The 20016-nt window shown below is 46.6% G+C and overlaps 2 protein-coding genes and 1 long non-coding RNA gene across 5 annotated transcripts in view; 1 reads left to right on the top strand and 2 right to left on the bottom strand.

Annotated features, from left to right (window-relative positions):
• Nucleotides 1-30: 30 nt before the first annotated feature.
• Lypla2 (lysophospholipase 2) lies at nt 31-4382 on the bottom strand. Of its 2 annotated transcripts, none has more exons than XM_005317594.5 (10): nt 4227-4382; nt 2728-2833; nt 2410-2441; nt 2220-2285; nt 1683-1730; nt 1531-1601; nt 1335-1408; nt 1158-1259; nt 885-1058; nt 31-808 (listed from the first exon to the last, which is right to left on the bottom strand). In XM_005317594.5, exons 2-10 carry the CDS (start codon nt 2803-2805, stop codon nt 758-760), a joined length of 696 nt encoding a protein of 231 aa, XP_005317651.3. In that variant the 5' UTR covers nt 2806-2833; nt 4227-4382; the 3' UTR covers nt 31-757. The 2 variants fall into 2 exon arrangements, with proteins under 2 accessions (XP_005317651.3, XP_040144042.1); XM_040288108.2 differs by lacking the exon at nt 4227-4382 and adding an exon at nt 3995-4138.
• A 2337-nt stretch (nt 4383-6719) lies between these two features.
• Nucleotides 6720-16193, bottom strand: Pithd1 (PITH domain containing 1). The gene is made up of 6 exons (XM_005317593.4): nt 15872-16193; nt 15141-15184; nt 14678-14755; nt 9007-9111; nt 8230-8338; nt 6720-7650 (listed from the first exon to the last, which is right to left on the bottom strand). The coding sequence occupies exons 1-6, from the start codon at nt 16067-16069 to the stop codon at nt 7549-7551; spliced, it is 636 nt and encodes a 211-aa protein (XP_005317650.1). The 5' UTR covers nt 16070-16193; the 3' UTR covers nt 6720-7548.
• Nucleotides 16165-20016, top strand: part of LOC120890667 (uncharacterized) — a 55879-nt gene continuing 52027 nt past the window's right edge. For both annotated transcript variants that reach the window (XR_005735027.2, XR_005735026.2), the window contains exons 1-2: nt 16165-16695; nt 18253-18347. This is a non-coding gene — a long non-coding RNA (uncharacterized LOC120890667). The remainder of the gene's footprint in view (nt 16696-18252; nt 18348-20016) is intronic.

Raw genomic sequence — 20016 nt, 5'->3', positions numbered from 1 at the left:
CCCCTGCATGGAATCAGCCAGGACCAAGAGTTGAGGAAGCAATTTCTTTAATTTTATTGGAATCCAGGGCACAACAAGAAAAACACCCAAAACCACATGGAGACAGAAGACGAGACACGACTCCTCCCCCACCACCTCCCTGGCCCTAGAGTGGGGACGCAGTGAGGGTGAGACAGCCAGGGGAGACCTTGAGCCTCAGTCCAACCCTGCAGGCTCCAGGCCTGCAAGGGAGGAGGGTAATGGGGAGGCAGGGCCCAGCCCCCAAGTGGGGGGATGGCTGTGGGAAGGCTCCCAACTCCTCACCGACACCCCTGCCCAGGGGCAGGCAGCCACAGCAGCAAGGGGCCAGGGCCTCGGACACATTCATGATTGAGAAGCAGCTGCAGTGAGGCAGGAGACACGGGATTATCCGGGCAACCGTTGGGCTGGGGCCTACAAGGGCCCCATGGGCCAAACCCTGAGGTCGCAGGAGGGGGCCCAAAGCGGGGCTAGTGAGTGAGGTCCTGAGTGAGTGGGTCAGCAGCTGGGCCCCTTTATCCCGCTGCCTACTTCCCCTCCAATACTGCTGCCGGGGGGCCGCCTTCAGGGAAGTGGGGTAAGGAAGCAGCCCACCTGCTGCAGACAGCCAAGAGGCCAAGGCCAGGCCAGGCCTTAGAGGAAGGGCAGGAGGGAGGGAACGGGCTCAACCGGCTCAGATCCAAGATGGTGCCGCACTTGCTTGCTGGGTCCCCTGTTAGCTGGGGGCCAGCAACTCTGATTAGACTGGAGGCAATAACTTCTCGAGAAATTCCTTCACAGCCGCCATCTCCTGGGGGTGAGCAGAAATTGAGGCTCCCGCTGGAGGGAGGAGGGAGAGAAGTGGGAGTGGGAAGCCCCCCACTGACCTGAGGACAGGAACTGTGCATGACCCCTGGGTATGTCTTGAACTGGACCCTGGCAGGTGTGACAACTGACCGGAGCTTCTCAGCCGTCAGGGCCCCAAACCGTACAGGCACCATGGGGTCTAGCTCCCCATGGCACTGGAGGATGGCCAGGTCCTTGGCACTGCCGTTGGCTGCCTGTGGACCAGAGAGAACTCAGGGCAAAACCAGAGTGCAGCCCAATGCCCAAGCCTCAAGGACACCCAAAGGCAGGAGAGGGTCTGTAGGAACCCTCACCTGGGGGAAGTTCCGGTGCAAAGGCAGCCAGCAGCTCAATGCCACAATGCCAGCCAGAGGGTGGGGGCAGGTGAGGGCTGTGTAGAGGGACAAGGCCCCGCCCTGGAGGGAGGAGAGAATGACAGGTCATGAAGGCACAGCTCACCCACCCAGCCCTCCCTGTCTCTCCCCACTCACCTGTGAAAAACCTCCCAGAACGATTCGATTGGCAGGGATCCCATTCTTCATCTCGTGCTCAATCAAGGCCTTGACTGGGGGGAGGGGCATGATTGGATGGGGGAAGTTGCTGGGAGGACCCCAAGGGAACCAGGCAGGTACTGTCCAGCACTTTCTTGGGACGGGGAAGGGTGCTGAGAAGGGGCCGGGGCCTTACTGTTCTCTGCAGCCTTCTTGATGCCAGCCTCGTCCTCTGGAGCATCTGGACTCAGCCCCATCAGGTCAAACCTAGGGGAGCAGAGGAGTGGCAGCTGGGCTGGCCAGCCCCCACAGCTCCCTGGGTTTCTGTTCTCCCAGCCCCACACTCACCAGGAGGGCATCACCATCTTCATGTTGAGTGTCACAGGGATCCTAGGCCTGGAAGGGAGATCCAAAAGGGCCTGTCATGCTCAGGGGGGTAAGGAAGCTACAGTAGAGGGCCCAGGAGGGGACAGAGCAGCCCTTAGGGGCCCCTCCCAGCAAGCAGGGCCTGTGTTTTAAGATGTTGCCAGGCAACCTGCCACGTGGGGCTGGAGGCTGTGGTTGGGGCATCAGCAGTAACGATGGAGAAGCACAACCCAGCGCTTGGTGTTAACGGGGCTCCAGCTCAGTGGGTGAGTACTTGGGGAAGGGGCATGGGAGGCCCTGGTCCTAGGAGGTCTAGGAGCCCCTAGGGCTGGGGGCTGGTGCTAGATCCATTCCAGAGGGGTCCATAAGAGCTCAGGCTAATAAGGCACTTCTGCGGGCTCTGAGTCCTAGCCCCAGGACACAGCTGACAGCTGCAAACAGGCCTGGGACCCACAGGGTCATGCCCACCCTGAATGAATGATCCCCCTACAGTCTCTCCCTTGCTGGGGTGACACTCACGCATGGGGACAGATGTATTTGACGTGAGGGAGCCGGATGGTGGAGAGGGCGTCAGCCCAGCTGTGCCTGTAGGAGGGAAGGAAGGGAGAAGAGGCTCTGATGCAGGGAGGGAGGCAGGGAGGGAGGCCCTCCAGCCTGCTGTCCGCCCTGCCCACCTCCGAAAGGAAGGCCCCCTCCCCAGCTCACTCACCCTGTGTCTCCAAGTCCATGTAAAAAAATAACCTAGAAAAGTCAGAGATGGGGCCATGAGGAAGTTCCCCCTCCAGATCCTCCAATATGGGCCACCCCTCCCACAGGCGAGGACCTGGGGGAAACAGGTGGCAGCCAACAGGCTATTAACCCTGAGCTTCCTGGCTTCGGCCTACTCCCTTCCCAGCACCACCACCTCCATGTTTCCCACATCGGCTCTAGCCAGTTTCCCCAGCTGTCCCCAAGGAGTCTGGCATATGAGAGCAGGGAAGCAGGGGGTGTGTGTGGGGTGCTGCCAAAGGTAAAAGGGTCCCCTTACCGCAGCCGTTTCCCGCTCAGCTCCAGACACAGTGGCAGCGTCGGTGAGCAGGGGTACAGACATGGTGTTACCACACATACACTGCAGGGCTCCCTGCAGGCTGGGCCTGAACAATGAGGGGCTGCAGTCAAGAGCGAGGCTGGGCAGGGGGCAGCCTTCTGGCTCAAGGGGTGCCACCCATGCCACAGCCCCCAGGTTCTGTCCTGGACACAGAGAAAAAGCACGCAGAAGTCCCCGGGCAGGAGGGTAGAAGTTTGCCTCCATTCCAGGGCTGAAAAGCGAGGCAGCCACTGTAGTGGCCCAGAACTCTGTCCCTGGTTCTGACCCAACTTCAGAGCCTGAGTTTGCTGGCGATGAGCAGGGGCAGGGCTTAGGGGCTGGAGGGTGGGAAGGGAATGAAAGGAGGCAGGGCAACCCCTCCTGACCACCCCCAAGCTCCTCAGTGCTATGTCCTCTCTTGCCTTCAGTCATCAATTCTCTAAAGTCCCTGGGTCACCTCCTCCCCAACCCCACCCATACTGGGAAGTGAAGGGGAGAAAAATGCCAGAGAAATATGCTTCCAGACCCTACTCTCCTCCCATCTTCTCCTTCCTCCCTCCCAGCCCCCCATCCAGCCTTCACAGCAGTTCTGGCTCAACCATTCCCAGAGCCCCTTGGAGCTGCCCATGTCCTCTGAATGCATAAGGACTCCCAAGTGCCATCCACCCCCAACTGGTGCTCCACACACCCCTGAGTGGGGCTACCTGCTGCTGCTGCCGCCACTGACTCCAAATGGGGCCCCAGCTGAACAGGTTCTGGGACTCCCAAACACACAAAAGAATGTCAGGCTGGCTGGCCCCTCCCCGCCCTTAGCATCCTCCAAACTCCGGAAGCTTCAGCTACCTACCTCCAAGTTCCTCCCTTTTACAGGGCGCCCAGTACTCCCAGCTGGCTCCCACCCTCCAGCTCTGACCCCGGGCTGCCCCTCCCTACAGCAGGAAGCTCACAGAGGATCTTGCACCTCTGATCCTAGGGTCCCTCTTCCCACCCAGGAATGCTGGGCTTCCCTGGCTTCTTCGCTCTGGGGACTCCCCCCTCCCACCCTGGCTCCCCCTCTCCGAAGGAGTATCTTCCCCCCAGACCTGGGGTCTTCCTCCAACCCCAGTAAGACCCGGGGTCTCCCACTACCCACAATGGGAACTTCTCTTCTAACAAGGGTCACCGCCTCCCCAGTGACGTTTTCTACCTGGACCCAGGACTCTCATCTGCCCACAAAGGGGCTTTCTACCTTTGACCCTGGGGAAGCTCCTGCCCCACAACGGGATCCCCCACTTCCGACCGCGAAGTCCTCTCTGCGCACCCGGCAGCCTCTTGCCCGGCCGCGCTGCATTCCCTAAGTGCCCAGGACTGGACAGCGCCTCGCGCCTCGCCCCCCCGCCATCGCTCCGGCCGCGCCGCCTCCCGCGCCCCGCCCGCGGCCGCCCCCGGCGCTCCCTGCGCCCCGCGCCCCGGCCCGGCACCTCTCTCCCGGGGCGTGCGAGACCGCTCGGGCGATTCTCCCCTTTCTCCGGCACAGACTCTCTTCCCCCTCGGCCGCCCCCGCCGGAACTTCCGTTCGGGTCCCGGGAACCCAGCCATCGCGCTGCCGGAAGTGGCCTGGCCGGCGGTACGGAACCCGGAAGCGGGCCGGCTCCCCGCACGGGGCTGCCATGTTTCCCCGCGACCTCCCGCCCCCGACCCCACCTCCCCGCGCGAGCCACCCGCAAGACGTCGTCACGCGCAGCGAGGCGCGCTCTTGGCCAGCGAGAAGCCGGCCCATCTCCGCCCGGCACGCTGCGTTACGCCCTGGGGACCCGGGCCGCTTGGGGCTGGCTTAGGTAGGTCTGTGTCTGTCACGGAAAACAGCGTGGGCAGTTGCACGTCCAGTGAACGGGCATCAGTGGATACATCGGCATGGCCAGCGCCTCGCACAGCCGCGCCTCGCCACTGCGGCCAGAGCAGCGTTCATCTGCTCAGGACGACTCCTGACCGCGCTGCGCCCAGCTGCAGCCCTCGTGGTCCTCCGTCCGTCCTCACCACCTGCTCCAGGCTCTCTGACCCGAAAAGACCCGAGATCACCTAGTCCTCCAGTCTTACCTTAAAGAAAAGATGTGGGGAAAGAAACAGGCTGCTCTAAGCCTGCCTTTCTTGACCTGCTTCCTGAGCCATAAAATGGTGTTAATAACCACCCTGCCTACCTCATAGTTTTAATGTTAGGCTCCCATGAGGTCGTGTATACATGCTTTATACACTGTAAAGTCCCAGTATGAGCCTTTAATTACTCTAAAAAGTACCCTGGGAAAATATGCAGGCCAAATCAGGATAGTTGGAAAGGCATCAAGCAGTGTAGTGTTATCTTAGAACTGTCCTTGACCAGCAGTGCCATGCGAGATGCACAAAATGTCACCATCCAATGAGTCAGGAACAAAAGGGCTTCATTTGGTCACCAGTGAGTCGCCTTTACACTAGTAAAATGGAAATAGAGCTCAGGGGAAAAAAAGCCTGACAGGCAAGCTGAATGGAAGGACCATGCCCCCAAGAGCACATGTGGGGATCTGCAAGTTGAGTTACACTTGTCCCTCAGCAGCTGAGGACTCATCCTCCCAGCTTAACCTACACTAGGTTTTTTTTTTTTTTTTTAATTCTTTGAACTGAAACAAAACAGTACAAGCTGGAAGCTCAACAAAGCACCTTTCTCCAAGCCAAGAGGCAGTTTGCTTTTGAGGACTCAACAGGTCATGGAGTTGGAACCTAGAATACAAACATTCTGGGGAGAAAAACTGGAGGAAAAAAAAAAAACACTGTAAATCAAAGATCCAGGACTGGATGTCACAAGAGAACACAAAAATGAAAGAAAGCATGGCTTCCACCACAACAAAATCCCTTCTGGGTCTGCTGATGAAGAATGAAATTCTTCCTCCACCTCCAATCACCCGACATCATGGCATTTTCAGCAAATTCTTCAGAGTGAAGTTTAAATTCAGAAGCCCAGCCCCAGGGGCTACGGGTCATTTGTGCTTTAGTTAGTAGAAATAATGAACGGCTGGTGTGCTCTGAGATTTCTAACTTTTTATTTCTCCTTAGTCCAAATTGAAACATAGGGGCTGGAGTTGTGGCTCAGTGGCAGAGTGCTTGGAGTGCTTGTGTGAGGCACTGGGTTGGATCCTCAGCATCACATACAAATAAATAAAAAATAAAGGCACATCAAAACTAAAAATACTTAAAAAAAAAAACATAGCCCTTCTTTTAATCCGTAAGATGATTCAACCAAAACAAAGAGGTTGTGGCTGACAAGTGGGTAGGACCCTTAATGCGTCAAGAACTGCACTTGCATTCTAGTTGATTTCATGCTGCATTTCAGAATCTCCAGGCTGTACAAGATTAGGGTGGCAGACTTCAGAGGAAAAGCTGAAGAAAGTAGCTAGATCCTCCTGAAAACAGCACAGGCCAATGCATCCTCTCAAGAGGATCAGATTCAACACTAATTCCCCTTATCAACTGCTCCTGCTTTCTGCAAAGGAGAGAACTTGACAACCTCAAATCTCCTTTTCAAATACTTAAGTTCTCTCCAAGTTTTAGACTGATTTTCAGATATTAATATAAGTTCAAAGTCTGGCCCACCTTTAGACAGAATGCAGTGCTCATTTCCTTTCCTTACCCTTACATCCTTTGATGTGTTCTAGGATCTGTGCTCCTTTTCCCCCTCCTCCCTTGTTTTTGTAAATATTATTTCATAGGTTATTTCCCTTCATGAGAAATGGAATATCGGTCTTTAACCCTACCTTCCTCTTTACAAAGGTGGGTATTGGATACAGAATTAAGCTTGACTTTTCCAGGAGAAACCGATCTAGTCTTAATTGTGGACACTATGATCTACCTAGATCAAAACAACAAAAATTTCAAAGTTCAATACAGTTTCCAGTAAAATAAAAATTTCATCAGTACTACCTAAAATTCAAAAGAAAATACAAACATTATGTCTGGCAAGGATTTATTAGGAAGCTTTATTAGTCACAGTGAATAAAAGCCATGAACAGAAGAACTCAAGAGCTTATCTCCAAATTCTGGCATTGGGCATACACAGAAGCTAATAAAACATTAAGGAGATTCCAAAGGGAATTTTAACTAAGTCTCAATCTTACCCCAACCAGGTTACCCACAAACACAAATGATTCCCATGCTCTCCCCAGACTGCTTAGCTAGGCAGTGGGAAAGATCTTCCCCCCCAAGCTATCACACATCATCAGGAGACTCCTGCCTTTCAAGCTATAACCACGGGACACTGTGCATGACGGACAACTCCAAGCTAGGCAACTTGACAAGAATGCTGAGTAACAACAGGGAGAAGGAACAAGCAGGGACAAGTATTTCTAGTTGGAGACCCTCCTGATAGCTCACACAAACAAAATCCTGATGCTTCAGGTTTCCTGCAGCTCAGGAAGAGTTTCCATTTAAAAGAAAAAGAAAAAAATCACATAAAAATCCTGCCACAAAGCAACAAGACACTTGGGATCCCATGGCCACATCAATGGAAAAAGCAAGCATTCTCCATGACAGCCAGATGCCACACAACCTAAGACCCAATTTCTGCAGTGCCCTAGAGAACCACGATTGTCCCTCAGCACCCACACAACCCTCACAGTGGTGTGGTATCGTCCATAGGCTGGATTTCTGCAGCAAGCCCCAAAGAGAAAACTCAGCAGAGGCTGTGGCAACCAACTCTCACTGGAGCCTCATCTCTGTCCTTCCCAACAGGTGGTACGTCTTCACTGACTGCACATCTGTGGGAGCCTGGGCCAGCCCTTAGGAAATGAAGTGTGTCTGTGGGGTAACCTGATGGACCCGGTGGTCTGCCGGGTTGGCTGATGCTTCATAATTGCAGATGGTCACTTCATGTCGGCGAAGCTGCAAGAAAATGGAGATGCTGGGTAGGTGGGCCATTAAGAAACTGTGGCTTCCCAGAACACACACTGGAATAGTCTATAGTCAGTCTCCTTTCTAGCAGATGTCTCAAAGCTCCTCTCTTCTGATATTTTTTTTATCTTGAGAAATTTGCAAAGCTCATTATTAAGGATTCACTTGCAACTGAGATCCATTCTCCACACTGTAATGAGGGCACTACGAGAATAGGAGCTTGTTTATCTTATCATCTTATCCCTGGTGTTTAGAACAAGCAGGATTATCAAGAATGCTTTTTGTTTTTGTTTGGTGCAGGAAGGGCCTTGAACATGCTAAGCATGTGCTCAAACACCAGCTATACTTCCAGTGCCCTGCTGAAATTGCCAAAGGAAAAAATTTGAAAGTGAAAAACTGTGAATTAATATAAATTATGTAATTTCAATTTTAAAAATTCCTATAGTCTGTCAAATGGGAACATGTTATAATGAAGAAACCAAGAAAATTTGTTTCATTTGCTCTTTCCCTTCCCTTAAAAGCCCCCACTCTGATGGTGTGCTGATATGTTTTTATCAACTCCCCTCTTACCTCAGTCCATTCTCCTCTCAGGCCAATATAAAAGACCTTTGTGGTATCTGCTCCAAAATTTTTTGAAATATGAATCGAGAGATGATAGACATTTGAAAAACGGGAAATTCTAGAGGATGAAAGAAGAAAGACGAGAAGACACAGGTTACTGTCCAATGAGCACCTCACAATCAGGGCCCAATAGTTCAGCTCCAACATATGGTAAAACCCAGGCAAATGTAAGGGATCAATCTTGGGTTCTTCCTTCTCATTTTTCTCCTTTGGACAAGCAATTCATTCAGTGAATATTTCCTGAGCCATCTGCCATATCCTGTCCAAGGCAGCAGAGACACAAAGATGAATAAACACTGCTCCTCCCCTCAAGGGAAAAGGAATGAGAAATGCTGTGTAACTGGGCAGGGGTTCTGAAGCATGCTTAGTGTTGATCTAAGCCATAGGAGAAAGAAAACTAAGTGAGCCTGCTATAGGCCCACTATGCAAAGAGGAATTCCAAAAAACATTTCCTAAGACTATCCTGGGAGCTCATGCAGATCTGCCAATTGCTTACAAGTTAACAAGTCTGTGGCCTACACTGATTTTCTGCCCAAAACTGACCAAGCCGAGGATCGAGATGCCTCCTCCACTTTTTAAACTCATCTCTGATGCTAAGAGGGCAGGAGAGTGGCCAAAAATAAATGGTAAGCTCTGTAAGCACTGCTGCATATGAGGATATGCTCACTGCAAACGAAGAGGTGCTACTGTTCCTCAGCAGGAGTGGAAAGCAGGTCCCATGCTTACTTTGTAGCATATTCTAATTCTCCTGTAAGATCCCGGTTCAGACTAAAGGTCTGATCTGGCTCCCTTTCTGTATCATCAAACGACATCTGTGGAATGTTCTTGTACCTGAGAAAGGAAAGGCGGGGGAAAAATCAAGAAATGTGCACTATCAGTTTTCAGGGTTTTTTATTTAAGACTTCCTATTGACTGCTCAACTGACTTTACTTCAATTCCATCTAAAGGAGATAAAAATTTGCAGTCAAATTTTGGAAATGGCATTTTACTGACATTTAGACATAAATATCCTTAAACCAACAAGAAACAGTAGTGTACACCAATAGTCCCAGCTATTCAGGAGGCTGAGGCAGGAGGATTCATGTGAGCACAGGGATTCAGGGACAGCCTAGGCAAGATATTAAGATACCTGTCTCCTTAAAGAAAGAGAGAGAGAGAGGAAGAAAAAAGAGCTGAGAACTGCAACATGATCCAGTGGCATCTTTGAGTGGGTTAAGATCACATGAGAAGCAATACACAAAGAGGAGGCTCAAACTAGGTCACGTGCAGCAAATGCATGGAGAAAATAAGCCACTCAGCACATTCATAGCAAACTGAGGATGTGAAATAAAACAGCCTACTCATGGGAAAAAAGACACACTTTGGCAGAAGCATATTAAACAGTTAAGAGATAAGATCAGGTAATCCAACATTCAAGCATTTTTTGTTTCTAAAAATTACCCCATACACTCAATCATCTTACAGTTCTTAAAATAATACAATTTAGGGATTTCCGATTCCAAAGAGCACAAAAGCCTGCAAACTTGCAAAAGGCTTTGGCAAGTCAAGGTATCACTGCAATTTAAGAAAATATTTTTCAAAGAAAAATCTAAGTAATAGCAGTTTCTACAAATTCTGCAGGACTAAGCCACATAGACCCAACAACACGAAGGTGTTTTTATTAACACATCTACAAAGGAAAGGCCCAGACTTCAGCAGCAGCCAAATGCATATAATTTTAAAAAGCAAATGTTTGCTTCAAAGTGTTTCTAAGAATGATGCACAGCAGATGATAATAATGAACATTTATGAGCAGTACTATGAGAGCTAGTGCAGCTCTGCAGTTAAAAGCAGTGTCTCAGGCTAGGGGTGTAGCTCAGAAGCAGAGTGCTTGCCTAGCATGCCAGAGGCCCTGGTTCAATCTTCAGCACTGGAAGGAAAAAAAAAAATAGTGTCTTAACCTATAGGAATGCAGAAAATATTTGTGATCTATTCATTAGTTATCATAAGGGATTAATGGCAAGAATACATATGGAACAACCCAACAGCAAAAACAAATATTTCAATTAAAAAACAGGTAAATGAACTTGTAGCTACTTGAGAGGCTGAGGCAGAAGAATCAAAACTGAGGCCAGCCTGAGCAACTTAGTGAGACACTATTTGAAAATAAAAAATAAAAAGGGCTTGAGATATAGCTCAGTGGTAGCAACCTCAGGTTCAATCCCCAGTACTGGGAAAAAAAGGGGGCAGGCAAAAGAACTGAATAGAGTTTCTCAAGAGAAGTTAAAGGGCCAACAAATATATGAAAAAATGCTCAAAAGTACTACCTATCAGGCAAATAGAAATCAAAACCACAACAAAGGGCTGGGGATGTGGCTCAAGTGGTAGCGTGCTTGTCTAGCATGCATGAGGCACTAGGTTTGATTCTCAGCACCACATAAAAATAAAATAAAGATATTTTGTCCACCTAAAAAACTAAATAATAATAATAATAAGTATTAAAAAAAAAACCCACAACAAGATATCAACTCACTTCCATTAGGATGGCTATTATCAAAAATCCAGAAAATAAATGCTGGTAAGGATGCACAGAGAAAGGAGCTCTTCCACATGTTGGTGTGATGGAAAACAGTATGAACAATCCTATAGACAGAGAACTACTATATGATCCAGCAATTCCATTATGGGGCATATAACAAAAGGAAAGGAATCAGTACGTTAAAGAGACATCCATACTTCTATGTTCACTGCAGCGCTGTTCACAGTAGTCAAGATAAGGCATCAATCTAGGTAACCATCAGCAGGTGAATGGATGAAGAAAATGTGATACATACACACACACACACACACACACACACACACGTGTATGTATGTATATGTGTATATATATAGATAGATAGATACATATACATACACTATGAACATTAAGTGAATTATAGCAAAGATAGACAAATACTGCATGTTCTCACTTAAGATATGTAAGCTAAAAAGTTAATTTCATGGAAGTAGGTAGAATGGTTAGAGATCGGGAAGAGGGAATGAAGATAGGATGGGTAATCAGTATAGGGATACAGTGGATAGGAGGAATACCACTAATGTTCTTTTTTTTTTTTTTTTTTTTGGTACTAGGAGTGCTTCTATCACTGAGCCACATCCCCAGTCCTTTCTATTTTTTATTTTGAGACAGGGTCTCACTAAGTTGCTGAGGGACTTGTTAAGTTGCCCAGGCTGGCCTCAAACTTGCAATCCTTCTGCCTCAGGCTCCTAAATCAATGAGATTACAGGTGTGCATCAGATTCTAATGTTCTTAATAGCACAGTAGGATAACTATAGTCGATGACAATTAGTTGTATATTTCAAAATAGCTAGCAGAGAATATTTAAGGTTGGGGGGATGGGAAGGGTAAGGCTGCTTGGGATTGAACCTAAAGCTTCATGCAGGCTAGGCAAGTGCTCTACTACTGAGCTACATCTGCAGCCCTAGTGATAATTTTGAACGTTTCCAACACAAAGAAATGGCAAATGTTTAAGGTGATGGTTATATCAATCATCCTGAACATTTGTGTGTATGAAATATACTGTACTCCATAAAAATATGCACAATTATTTTGTGTCAATTAAAATAATAATAAAGATTAAAAAGAGATAAATAGCAGTATCTCTGGAGCTACACTTCTAGGTCTAAAGCTGACTGTCATTTACCAGCTGTATAATTTTGGACAAGTGATTTAACCTCTCTGTGTCTCAGTTTCCTCATCTGTAAAATTGGGATAGTGACAATACATAGTCCAAACAGTTGATATGAAGATTAAATTGGATCAATTCTAAGAGTTGCATATATTAAAACTTAAAATTTTATGAAAAACTACATACACAAAAGCAGACAGAAAATAATGAACTCCATACCTTACTACTGAGTTTAATTAACAAATTTATGCTGATTTTGCCTATTACTCCTATTTTGTTTTTGTTTCATATTTCAGTGCAATCCCAGATATACCATTTCACCCATAAATACTTTAGTATTTCTGAATAAGACTTTAAAAAAAATTTTTAGCTGTAGATGGACACAATACCTTTATTTTATTAATTTATTTTTATGTGGTGCTGAGGATTGAACCCACTGCCTCACACATGCCAGACGAGTGAGCTACCACTGAGCTACAACCCCAGCCCTGAAAAAGATTTCTTTAAAAAAAAAAAAGATGCTAGGGTTGGGGCTAGAGCTTGGTGGCAGAGAGTTTGCCTAGCATGTGTGAGGCACTGGGTTTGATCCTTGGCACTGAATTAAAAATTAAACAAAATAAAGGCATTCTGTCCATCTTCAACTACAAAATTAAAAAAAGATATTCTTTTCCAGTAATTAGCAATATTAATAATTAGCCAAGCTAACAACAATTCTTTCTTCTCTTTCTTTTGTGGTACTCAGGTCAAACCTGGGACCTTGGGTATGCTTGGCAAGCACTTTACTACTGAACTATATACCCTCTGCAACAGTAATTCTTTAATATCAGCTAACATCTATACTTGGTATTCACATACTTCTGATTTAAGATTCCCAATTTAGCTGGGCATGGTGGCAAACCCCTATAATTCCAGCAACTCAGGAAGCTGAGGCAAGAGGATCTCAACTTTGAGGCCAGCCCCAGCAACTTAGCAAGACTCCATCTCAAAACTTGAAAAAAAAAAAAAAAGGACTAGGGATGTAACTTGATGGAAAAGCCCCCCTGGGTTCAATTCCTGGTAGCCCCCAAAATTCTTTTTTTTTTTTTTTAAAGAGAGAGAGAGCCCAGAATTCTTAATTTAACTTTTGGATGTGTCAATGATATGTCATTGTTGACCAGGAATCATTGTTTCTTTTTATAAACTCTACCTAAAATAATAGTGTGTTTACAATGACATCTTAGATTCAGAGAAATGTTATATATGTAGTGTGTTAGAACTATTACGTATTTGTACCTGCTCACCCAAAAACTGGGCCTGTACTATGTTTCAGACCTATTCTAAGTTCTTTACTATTGGATCTCCACAACCTCTTGAGGTTACACTCTTATTCTTCCTATTTTACCTGAGAAAATAGGCATGAAGTTATGTAATGTCCTAGTCATGCAGCAGCTAGCCAGTATGCAGCCAGAATTTGAACCCAATTTACCTCACAGCCCACTCTTAATCCAAAGCAACAGGGATATCCTGAAGTTAGCCCATCTTCCTAGTAACTGAGTCTCCAAAAGCATCAGTCCAAACAAACAATTTTCTTAAAATGACTGCATGTATAAATCTGCTTTTAAATTTGTTTTATAATATTCAAAAATGGTATCAAGTTATCAAATCTCTCTAAAGTCCATTTAAACTGGATCAATTTTTCAGATTAAAAAAATTTTTTCTCCTCTTTTTCTTACAATGCTGAAAATCAAATGTGGGGCCTCAGGCACACTAGGCACACACTCTATCATTGGGCACCATCCCTATCTGGATGAAAAAAAAAAAAGATTTTTTTGCAGGGGAGGTGGTGGTATTGAACTCAGCAGCACTCTACCACTGAGCTACATTCTTCCTAGCCCTTTTTATTTTTTATTTTGAGTCAAGATCTCACTAAGTTGCTGAGGCTGCTCTCAAACTTGCAATACTCCTGCCTCAGCCTCCTGAGCTGCTGGAATTACAGGCATGCACCATCACAATCCAGCTAGATGTTTTGTTTTTTTTTTTAATGTAAAATTATTCTGTTATTTGTTTCTCAGAACTCTGAAAAAAATTTTTCCTCTTTTAGACTACACTTGAATAAAGTAAGTTGTGGGGTGGGGCCAAAAAAAAAAAAAGAATAAAGTAAGTTGTTTAAAAGGGAGTACTAACTCTGGTGGCAACAGATGTAGTGTCATAAAAGATACACAGAACTTAGCCATATAAAGGCACACAAACTCAGACAAAGCAATCTCATGTCAACATAATATCTGCAAAGATGACGACTGAGTGAAATACCAAGAAACATTTTGAAGCTCATCCCAAGAGTGGAATCCATAAAGATCGTTTGAGATCTGCAGCTGGGTTTTTAAGAAAACTGCAAAGTCATCAACAGTTGGCATTTATAGAATGCTCTCTGAATGAATGATGCCACAGTAAGCACTTTGAAAACGAGACAAGCTGTTGGCCCTGAAGATGCTTAATCTAAACAAGTCACTGGGCTGGGGATGTAGCTCAGTGGTAGAGTGCTTGCCTAGCATGTGTGAGGCCTTGGGTTCAAAAATAAAGAAATAAAAAATAAAGAGATAAGTGTATTCCCACATAAATAACAAGATCAAAATATTTTAAAAGGGAGAATATCAAATCTAATAAAGAAAAATTATATTACTATGGAATAAAGTGTTACTAAAGAAAGAAATAGAACTAAAAGGTTCTTGAGGGCCTAAGCCCTGTCCACTTACAGTCTCATCTCAGAGGGGTGTGAGTCATCATCCTCTCCCATTATAATGATGCCTTTGAGCTTGACATTGCCCGTAAATCTGCCAGAATGCAAAAGAGAAGGTTGTCAACCTGGGATTGTATCCCTACTTAGCTGTGTGATCCCTAGTCAAGACCCTTCCCCTTTCTGACCTTCAATGTACTCATCTGTCAGACTTGTACTTGATCATTTCTAAGATCATGTCTACCTCTGGCATTCTGCAATTCTAAGAAATTTACATCTACTTTTCAGTTATTGCTCAACAAATATATCTGCTTCCAGTCTGCATCAAAAGAGTTATGATGCTCTCTTCCTCAAACCCACCAAAGTATTATCCCATTTCTACACAGATGTGTGCTCTTGACCCAAGCAATGAATGAATCCATCTGAGAAGACAATTGTGTACAGCCTATTTATCCTGAGGCAGACACCAAGGAGATACTTACGGAATATTAAACAGAAGCTCTTCATCTGCATCACTTTCAACAAACTGGAGGGAATGGGGAGGAGGGAGGAGAAAGCAACAAATATTTGCTGAGAGCCTATGTCTTCAGGCATCTCCCACCCTGTTCTGCAAACTGGGGTGCAATGCAGTCAACCTTCTTCAGTTTTCCAGTACTTATTAATTTGAAACTAATATGCCTATCCACAGAGTTCTGATGAGGACCATCCAATTAGAGGTTTCCTAACCCGGAGTCTCCTGAATTACAAATTGAGAGATCAGTGCTCATGTGCATTTTTCTGAAGAGGGTCCATAACTTTCAACCGGCTTATCTCTCAAGGGGGCCTGCGCTCTAGATCGGTAACACCCATGGTCTCCCTTGCCCGTCCTCACCAGGTGACACGATCACGCAGCCACTGGGACCAATGGTCAAACAGAAGGGAAAACGCCCTCACGGCCATCCTCCTCCTTAACCCAGGCAGCCCTGGAACACAGCGTTACGCTGTGTAGAGCCAAAGCGCCCGCTTCCACTCTCCGGGACTCAGTTTCCCTATCTGCAAAGCGGGGAAGACGGCCCTGCTCGCCTCCCAAAAGGCAAGCGCGAGGCCGGCAGCGGAAAGCGCCTGGCGACCTGGCTGTCGTTATTTTTAGCATCAAGAGTGAGGCTGACAGAGCAGTCCGGTGTCCGAAGGCCCCGTGGATCCCGCCCCGCCCGCCCCGGCGCGGGCAGCCCACCTTGGAGCGGTCTGTCCGCTCCTCCCACGGCTTGAAGACGCCGCGGCCGCTGCCCTCGCGGCTCTCGTTGAGGCACTGCAGCCGCTCCAGGTCGATGCGCAGGTACAGGCCGTAGGCCAGGCCGCGCTGCTCCGGCGGCTCCTCCCGTTCCGCGGCGCAGCGACAGCCGCCCCCGCCGTGGCTGTGGCCGTGCGACATGGCGACGCCGCCACCCGCGCGTCCCCTCGGCCCCGCTGCCGCTCGCGCAGCTCTCCCTCGGCTGCCCTGCGGCCGCCAAGCGCAGTGTCTGACGCGTCGTAAAAGGCGCCCCTGAGCGGCGCATGCGCCCGCGGGGGAGGGGGCGTGGGCGTGGGCGTGGCTACGATGGGCGTGGTTCTGATGGGAGTGGCTCGGGCGGACTTTGACAGGCGTCTTCCTATCAACACCCGCTTCAGAGCCGTGGAAACGGAAGGGTAGAGATGCTGCCGGTGTTAGCAGACTGTGGTGCGGGATTCGAATCCCTCTCCCCGAGATTGAAGTCTGCGCTTTCTTCTTCAGCTGCCACGTTTCACTGGAGCTGGTGGAGGAAGGCGCCCGGAGTACCACGGCGTTATCAGTGCCTCACACGTGCGCTCGGGCGTGGAGAGCTCACACACCCGATTTCCCGACCACGTTCTTGATAGCGGGCTTTGTGGACCTCCTGACCCGGAGACAAGTGCTAGGATGGTATGACGCTCTGAAGAAGTCATTTGCCCTATTCTGAAACTGTTTCCTTGTCTGTAAAGTGGGAATAATGTTAAATGAAATAATGCGATTCAAGATCCCAGAGCGATGACTGACACAAGGTAGGTTTTCAATGACAGGTGGTTGTTACCATCAAATCCAAGCACTGGGCAAGTGACTTAACCTCTCTGAGGCTTGGTTCAAGTAAAGGGCTTCAACCAGATGGTTTATTTTCATTTTATTTACTTTAGTACTGGCGATTGAACCCCGGTGCGCTTTGCCACTGAGTTACCTTCCCAGCCCTTTTTATTTTTAGGATCTCGCTAAGTTGTTTGGGGCCTTGCTAAATTGCCGAGGCTGGTCTTGAACGTTCCATCTTCCTGTCTGGGCCTCCTAAGTTGCTGGAATTATAGGCGTGTGCCACCATGCCCCGTGCTAGATGATCTTAAAATTGCCTCCCCTATGTGATATTTCAGAACAGCTCTTTTAAATGGCTGATTTAAAAGATTGTGATATACTTTTTTAAAGGATTATTATTGTTGTTGTTGTACTGGGGATTGAACCCAAGGGCTCTTTACCATTGAGCTAAATCCCTAGCTCTTTTTATTTTTATATAGGGTCTTACTAAGTTGCTTAGGTCCTCACTGAGTTCCTGAGGCTGGCTTCTAACTTGCCTTCCTCCTGCCTAAGCCTCCAGAGTCCAGAGTCACTAGGATTACATGTGTGCGCCACATGTTGGGTGTAACCAACATATTGAAAGAATAAAATAGAGAGGCTGGAGTTGTAGCTCAGGGGTAGAATGCTCGCCTAGCACGTGTGAGGCTCTGGGTTTGATCCTCAGCACCACATAAAAATAAATTAATAAAAAATGGGTATTGGGTCCAACTACAACAAAAAATATATATAAAAAAGAATAAAATAGAATACAAAAACTCAGTATGTATCTTAAATTTAGTCTCAATTGATGAAACTTTTTTTATGTTGGAGTTTGTGTACCCAAGTGCAATGGAAAGTGTTTTTCATAGTGTCATAAAGAATTGAAAAGGACTGGGTCTGTGGCTCAGTAGTAGAGCCCTTGCCTAGCATGTATGGAGGCACTGTGTTAGATTTTCAGCACCACATATAGATAAATAAAATAAAGGTCCATTGACAAGTAAAAAATATTTTTAAAAAAGAATTGAAATGAACAGTGTCCCACTACATATTCAGGAGGCTGAGGCAAGAGGATCAGAGGTAGGAGAATGAAAAGTTGGAGGCCACCCCAGGCACTGTGGCACATGCCTGTAATCTCAGCCACTCAGGAGGCCAAAGCAGGAGGATGGCAAGTTCTAAATCAGCCTCAGAAACTTAGTGAGGCTTAAAGCAACTTAGAGAGACCCTGTCTCAAAATTTAAAATAATAATAAATAAAAGGGCTGGGGGTGGAACTCAGTGGTAAAATAATCCTAGGCCTAGGTTTAATCCCCAGTACAAAAAAAAAAAAAAAAAAACCAGAAGAATAAAGAAAATTCAAGGCCATCTTGGATATCTTAGCAAGACCCTGTCTCAAAAATTTTTTTAAAAAATTTACAGGGCTGTAGCTCAGTAGTAAAGCCACCTGGGTTTAATCCTCACTACTGTGAATATATGAATAAATATTTATTTATTCTTTAAAAAGAATCAAAATGATTTTGTTTTCAGAATAGAATGCCTCTGTGATGGAAAGAAGAAAACCCCCAGGATCCCAGGAAGTTCTGAGATACTCTGAACTTCACAGCAGGCTCAGGAGTGCCACGGTAAGACTGCTAAACTCAAACAAAAATATTGATCTGTTCAAGTTTTCCTACTTCAGTCATTTGTGAAGTAGACAAGATTGGTTCTGCTTCAAAGTAGCTCTAGGTCATAAATTATGCTTATTTTCACATCACAATCTCAGGCAAGGGCCCAGCGTGTGGTAAGCACTTAATAAGTGTTGATTTAATTGAATGATATACTCAGTAGTTTTTCTTTGGAAAAACTGAGTCTCACTTAAGGACCAGTTAACTAATTCTGCGTGAATTCATCCTAAATTCATTCTAAAACTTCAACAACAACATTTATTAACAACTTAAACACAAATATTTATTATTTCTCAAAGTTTTGTGAATAGTTCTTTGCTGTGCCAGTTTGGAATGGCCTCACATGCCTCATTGATATTGGCTGTTATATGAGATAATAGGGTCTATGTCTCCAACAAACTGTCTGAGCTCAATTACAAGGTGACAGTCACCGAGTTCCCAGGAGCAAGAGAAAGCAAGACCCAATTGCACAAGCACATTTTAACCTGCTGTAATTTTTCTGTAATGTCCTATGTGGCTAGCTTTGAATTTGCAATCCTCCTGCCTCAGCCTCCCGAGCTGCTGGAATTGCAAGCATGAACCATTGCGCCCAGCTAAACTTCACCTACTGATTAGAGAAACTACAAAATACTGGGGCCCTTTCCACCTTACCTCTTATATACCTGTGTTAGTTTCTTTTGTTGTATAACAAATTACTCCCAAACTTAATGGCTTTAAATCACAATTAACATTTGTAATCTCACAGTTTCTGGGAGTCAGGTCTTTGGGAGTAACTTTGCTGGGTGGTTCTGGCTTGGGGTCTCCCATGGAGAGAAGGCTTAAGGATCTTCTGGAAGGCTTGACTGGGGCTTAAGGATCCACTTCCAAGATGGCCAACTCACATGGCAGCAAACTGTGCAGGCTGTTGGAAGGAGGTCTCAGTTCCTTGCTTCATGGACCTCACCATAGAACTGTTTGAATCTTTTTTGTTGCTGTTGCGGGGGTTACCGGGGATTGAACCTAATCAGGGGTACTCAACCATGAGCCACATCCCCAGCACTCTTTTGTATTTTATTTAGAGACAGGGTCTCACCGAGTTGCTATGTGCCTCACGGTTGCTAAGGCTGGCTTTGAACTTGCCACTCCCCACCTCAGCCTCCTGAGCCACTGGGATTACAGTGTGCTCCACCACAACTGGCCCTGTTTGAATATCTTATGATCTGATCACAGCTGGCTTTCACCAGAGCAAGTGATCCAGAATAGAGCAAGTAGAAACCATAACGCTGCCTACGAGCTAGCTTTGGAAGACACATACTGGCAGTTCTGCACTCTCCCTTGGCTCCATAGGTCAGCCATGTTCACGGACATGTGAAAGAATGGTACAAGAATGCAAATACCAGGATCTGGAACTCATTAGAGGCCACCTTAGAGGCTGGCTGCCATACAACCATACCTGTTAAGTGGAAATAAAAATATTTTCAGGGCTGGGGTTGTGGCTCAGTGGTGGAGCATTTGCCTAGCATGCATAGGGTTCAATTCTCAGCACTGCATATAAATAAATAAAATAAAGGTCTATTGACAACTAAAAAATATTTAATTAAAAAAAAGAAAATATCTTCAGTCTATTCATGTTTAATTGGTAATCTGA

Source organism: Ictidomys tridecemlineatus, chromosome 11 (genome assembly GCF_052094955.1).
Source record: "Ictidomys tridecemlineatus isolate mIctTri1 chromosome 11, mIctTri1.hap1, whole genome shotgun sequence".
In the NCBI taxonomy this organism is placed as follows: domain Eukaryota; kingdom Metazoa; phylum Chordata; class Mammalia; order Rodentia; family Sciuridae; genus Ictidomys; species Ictidomys tridecemlineatus.
Note: the sequence above shows the minus strand (reverse complement) of the source record. Positions and strands in the feature narration are given on the sequence as shown.

Bases quoted from the DNA above. Each gene is read 5' to 3' on its own strand.
- Lypla2 (XM_005317594.5), bottom strand. From the start codon at position 2,805: ATGTGTGGTAACACCATGTCTGTACCCCTGCTCACCGACGCTGCCACT. The intron at 1,731-2,219 runs GTGAGTGTCACC...TCTCCCTTCCAG, and splicing joins AAATACATCTGTCCCCATGC to GCCTAGGATCCCTGTGACAC. The intron at 1,059-1,157 runs GTGAGGGTTCCT...TCTGGTCCACAG, and splicing joins TGCACCGGAACTTCCCCCAG to GCAGCCAACGGCAGTGCCAA.
- Pithd1 (XM_005317593.4), bottom strand. From the start codon at position 16,069: ATGTCGCACGGCCACAGCCACGGCGGGGGCGGCTGTCGCTGCGCCGCG. The intron at 14,756-15,140 runs GTAAGTATCTCC...GCATTCTGGCAG, and splicing joins GAGCTTCTGTTTAATATTCC to ATTTACGGGCAATGTCAAGC. The intron at 7,651-8,229 runs GTAAGAGGGGAG...ATTTTCTTGCAG, and splicing joins TGAGAGGAGAATGGACTGAG to CTTCGCCGACATGAAGTGAC.